The following is a 5,454-nucleotide window of genomic DNA, read 5'->3' on the forward strand; positions in this document are numbered from 1 at the left end:
ATTTTGCTGAACGAGACTCAAAGGTCCGAGTCGGTAAAATGATCTGAACTTCCCATCACTAGTGCAAAGTGTCCATCAGATGTACACTTAATTTTCCTGGGAAACGGAGGGTGCATTTGCCGTTGCTTTCGAATTACGTCAGCCTTCGTCGCGCCGCGGTGACGCAGTTGGCCTTGGAATGCGGTCTTTGGAGGGTGCATACCGAAGTGGAACAGCTTACGTCGTGACGCTGTGACGCAATCACACTTCAAATGCGCACTTCCGAGTCCGCACACTTCAGTTTGGGACAGTCGCGCCGCTGTGACGCAATCGCACTTCAAATGCGCACTCCGGAGTCCACGCACTTCAGTTTGGGACACAGCTTCAGAGAACTGCTCACCCCACGGAAGAGAGGGGCGGGGTGAGCAGTAGCTCATTAGAATTTAAATGGGTCGCTGTGAACAGAGCTGTTTTTGACAAGGTAAAAAGGGTGTTGTTTTACACTACCATTGAGAAATTTTAACCAAAGTATGTCCTAGACTTTTCATGAAGACCCTAAAGAATCATACCAACTTGTGGAAAATGGGCATCTGATGTCCCCTTTAATATACCAAATCTTTTTAATCTAACATGCCAGTCTATTGGCAAGTGTCAATTCAGCCATTCATCTCATGCTCAAATAACACACTGCAAGATTATTATTATTATTATTATTATTTTACAAATTATTACAAATTTATTCCTCTTTATAGAACTGCACAGTGTTTAATCTTAAAAATGTAATTATGTAAAGTGTTCTCTGCTTTCATTTTTTAATGGGCTTTTGGTACCTGTAGAAATAGGAGCAGCCTCTCACTGTGTTGTGTGTGAAATGTTCCTGGGTTTTCTCGTTGCCAAAGTCCTCCAGTGGGTCCGACCAAAGCAAGTCACACATTGGTCCATATGCGGGAGGCTCTTTGAATCTGTCTAACTGGAAAGGAGAAATACACTATATACTACAGAGTACTACCATGCTAGAGTAAAGCATCATTATTTTTTTAAAGAAAAAAAAAAAGGACTTGAACCATTTTAGAAACCTGCTAAAAACAGCTTTTTGGGAAAAATTATTTTAAATTGTAAAAATTTATTGATAATCTTTCACCAAAACCACAGTTTTGTACATTGACAGATCACCAACATACATGTAAGTGTTACATATTTTTTAGACCTGTACAGATTTGTTTAGACATAAAATATGTTTTAAATATATAAAATTCACTTTGAAGTAAACAAAACTATTTTAGGATAAAAGTTGCTTCATGTGCAATTACAAAAATCTGTATATGATGGACCCTTTCTGAATATATGGTCGCACAAGAACATCTGTTTTTTATTCTAGATTAAAAAGTGCATAATTTGTGGCTATTAAGTACTGTACCCAGCAATGGCTTTCAAGGTTTCACAAAGTTAAAGGTAGGGTAGGTGATTTCAGAAAGGCTCACGATAGCAAGCTAGCTTTGAAAGCAAGACCCCCACCCTCCCTGCATAATCACGCTGAAAAGCCACACCTCCTCCAAAACACATGAAGGCGCTCAGACAGACCAGAGACTAACCTGCGACATGATGAAAGATGGCGTTGGTGGAGGATTGAATGCAGCACCAGATTACCTCATGTCTCATTCACCAGTAAGAAAACATTACAGTACAAAGCGCATAATATTACAATAATAACTCCTTTCATTCTCACTGGAATACGCTGATGACGTGTCATGTCTGTGCAAACAGGGTTTGTAGAGGTATGCAAATACATATTTTGACAGGCAGGTAGGACAGCCTATCGTAATGTTCGGACCATTTTATGGTCCTACGCCTTCCACAAACGATATAAATACACATAAATAAATTTAGACTGATCATTTTACAAAACGTCCCAACTTCTCTGGAATTGGGGTTGTAGTATGTTTTAGTATTAAGGAAAATTCTGTAATGTTATGTGGTTGCTACCAAAGCATTACAGTCACTACCAAAAATGTGCAGTCATGACCGAAACATGGGATGTTTTGTCAAAAATAAAGTATACTACATTATTAACTAAGATGTTATGATAGTTTTTGGTTCAATGTATATTCAAAATAATGAATCCTTAACTTTGAAATCAGTATGATAAACTTTTTGCCTTTTACCAAGAAAGTTTGGATTCAAAATACAACAGATCTCATAAATCACACTTGAAATATTGATTTAACTCTGAAGTTATTTTAATAAAATAGCAAAAAAATATATTTACAATGTAGATGTAAGCAAAATCTTAATATGTCAATATAAGTCTAATTAAATTATTATTACTGTGCTTTGGTAGTAACAAATTTGGGGAAAGGGCAAATATTCCAAAACTTTCTGAAAATACAATATGAAAATTAACTGCACAAGTACTATAAATGTGTACCTTGGATATTATACAATTTGCATACATACAATTTTTTTGGGAAAAAGACAAATTATTTTCAAGACGTTTCCAACTCTTTCCAATTCTATAGAATGGCCAATATATGTATATATAGATGTATATATTTTCTACGTAGTTTTGTGTTATATATTGTGCATAACTGTATGTGTCTCGCTAACCAGCTAACTTACATTATTATTGACTTACTAAAATAGCTGTGGGCCCACTATTACCTGAAATTGTGTCAATTAATGCAGGTTGTCTGTCGTTCTTACTACCTTGAGTTATGATAAAGGATGGAGCAAGAATTTGGTTTACAAACTGTAGTGATTCATCAGACATTCACGTTAATGCTCGGCTAATGAATGAACCATTATTGATACAGTTAAAGAGTACCCATATGTGCACCTCAATAAATTAGAAATACATCGGTTTGTTGATGGACACTGTTGGAACTACACAGTTGCAACGTAATGTATGACAAACTGAGTAAAAACTAATGACTGAGAAACGTCCTGCTCAAGTCGTCCTTGTGATGGAGGTACGGGTGGATCAACTAGCTCTTCCAATCATCAGTTGATATGGTAAAATCGACGCCATCATTATTGTCATTATAGTGTTTACATTCGCGGAGGACTGAGGAAGCCTCCGGAGCTGAAATTCAGATATTGTAACATGCTGTAAGCAGTAGACCAATCACAACAGACTGGACCATCCATCAATCAGAGCAGAATAGCCTCACAGAAAAGAGCATTTTAGAGAGACTGAATTTGCGACTTAATTCTTTTAGGGTGTATTCACACCAGGAAAGTCCGCTAGTTCACTTGCTTTGGTCCGGACCAAATACAATGTTGATTTTTTTTGTTTGGTGCGGTTCGCTAACCAAACAAGACAGGTGTGAATACACCCTTAGACTCTTTGAGAAATGAGGTTTATTTGAAATGTATATTATAAGAAAATGGAAGTGTTTTTGACCTTGGATGCATTGGATTGGATCCTTGGATACTACCTGTTGTAGTAGACTGCCAAAAAAATTAGGAACCTTTAAAATAGCATAATGGGACACTTACTTTTACAGTCCCTTTTAAGTGTAACAAAAAGAAGGAATGTCATTTTTGATGATCAACTGCATTGCATATACATTGCACGTACAAAAGGCACTGGTGTTAATGGAATAATAAATCAAAGAATGGTTCATTAAATAGGGGAATGACACTACTTCGTTATATACATACTTTCCTGATGTCATCAAGGTTTGTGATTTCGGGGGACAATCCACCGTGCACACACAAGAACTGCTGGTTCATCAGCGCTGCCAGGGGAAGACAGTCAAAGGCATCCATACACGCATCATACACCCGCTCTGAATATTTAATTCTACCTGTCAGGGATGGAGGATGATGACCAATTGAGGAGCAGGGAAAAGAAAATGAGCATCAGTTAAACCAAACATCAACACACACTCTCACTAAAAAGGCCATCCAAACAAGAAAAAAAAGAGCTTTAATATAAGTTGACAGCTTTTTCAACCTAATCGGCCCAATCCAAGAGAAATAGTTTTGACCAGAATCAGCCCTCTTTAATTTTCTTATGGATGATAGTTTACTTTAGGCTGTATATTCGGCAAAATGCAACAAAGTTTTTTTGTACAACAGTTATTGTGATGTGGTTGACAGTCATACTTACATTCCTGTTTAAAAGTGAAATACTCTGTTAAATGTCTACATTCGTGGTTCCCACGCAGCAAAAACAGTGTCTTGGGATAAAGGATTTTTAAGGCCCATAGGTACAGTACACACTGTGGACACACACACAAACAAGAGTAAAACCAAAGGATTAGAATTATAAAAGAACATATACAATTTAGTGTTCAGATAATAGCAGCGACTTACTTCAATACTGAAATATCCTCTGTCCACATAATCACCCAGGAAAAGGTATCGTGTGCTGGCTGGAGACCCTCCTACCTCAAAGAGCTTCATCAAGTCAAAGAACTGCCCATGAATGTCTCCACAAACTACAGAAAGCATACAAAATACAATTATTTGCAAAATGCATTTATATTATTATTATTAGGGTTATTTCATTATTATCAGTACTGTGCTGACTCAATTATGTCTCTACGTTAACATTAGTTAATGCAATATCTAACATCAATAACCATTACAGAATGTATTAATCTTGGGTTAATACTAATATACATCTTTAATTTTATATATACTAATGTATTACAGTATAAACTAATAATTATAAATAATGAATATAGTATATATTAAGTTAATGAAGAGTATAAATAAATATAAATAAATAATGAAGATATTATGAATGCAGGTGAAGTAACAATATATTTAACAATGGAAAATATGTTTATATATTATATATTTATTAGTCCACCTATTAAAAACATTATGTTGTTCACTGTTAATATATAATACATAATTCTTTAATTACAATGAACCTGGTAAAGAATTACCACCAAACTGCATTGACATTTCGGTTTCTTCTTATCAATATTTTTTATTTAGTTCTACTTTCATAACAAGTCCTAGAGTTGAGAATAATAAAACAAGTTGTCTTAATACAAAACAGACAAATTGGTGTTTAATAATAATAATCGAGACTGGTATTACTCAGTGTAGTCAGAGCTCATTTGATAACAATCATCATCATTACTTTCACAAGACTTCAAAATGTGTACTTTAACAACATACAGATTTGTGCACAATACCACTAACCCCTACAGGACTGTGCACATTACTAAACATTTTCATACTGTGTCAGGTCTTGAAAAAAGCACAGCAGCAAAAATCCATGCTGCAAGCTTTTCAAAGGGGTCATATGATGCTGCTAAAAAGAACATTATTTTGTGTATTTGGTGTAATGAAATGTGTGGGGTCGAGAACGGCGCGCCCGGCGGATGCGACGAATGAGCGACAACCACATGTTGCCCCGGGCTGGACTCCGCTTTGTATTCAGCGACCAGCACAGATCAGCTCTAGGCATGACGAAGCGGATATCGTCCTCTTTTGGAAGACCAAACAAAGTAGTTT

General features: G+C 36.1%; 1 protein-coding gene across 4 annotated transcripts in view; it reads right to left on the minus strand.

Moving 5' to 3' along the window:
• Positions 1-5,454, minus strand: part of LOC107676745 (serine/threonine-protein phosphatase 2B catalytic subunit alpha isoform) — a 188,798-nt gene that overhangs the window by 74,510 nt on the left and 108,834 nt on the right. For all 4 annotated transcript variants that reach the window (XM_016471409.1, XM_016471408.1, XM_016471410.1 and 1 more), the window contains exons 3-6: positions 4,297-4,421; positions 4,091-4,202; positions 3,640-3,785; positions 810-949 (exon numbers count right to left, since the gene is read on the minus strand). In XM_016471409.1, coding sequence (XP_016326895.1) covers positions 810-949; positions 3,640-3,785; positions 4,091-4,202; positions 4,297-4,421 — 523 coding nt within the window. The remainder of the gene's footprint in view (positions 1-809; positions 950-3,639; positions 3,786-4,090; positions 4,203-4,296; positions 4,422-5,454) is intronic.

Source organism: Sinocyclocheilus anshuiensis, unplaced genomic scaffold, assembly GCF_001515605.1.
Source record: "Sinocyclocheilus anshuiensis isolate Anshui unplaced genomic scaffold, SAMN03320099.WGS_v1.1 scaffold500, whole genome shotgun sequence".
NCBI classification, from domain to species: domain Eukaryota; kingdom Metazoa; phylum Chordata; class Actinopteri; order Cypriniformes; family Cyprinidae; genus Sinocyclocheilus; species Sinocyclocheilus anshuiensis.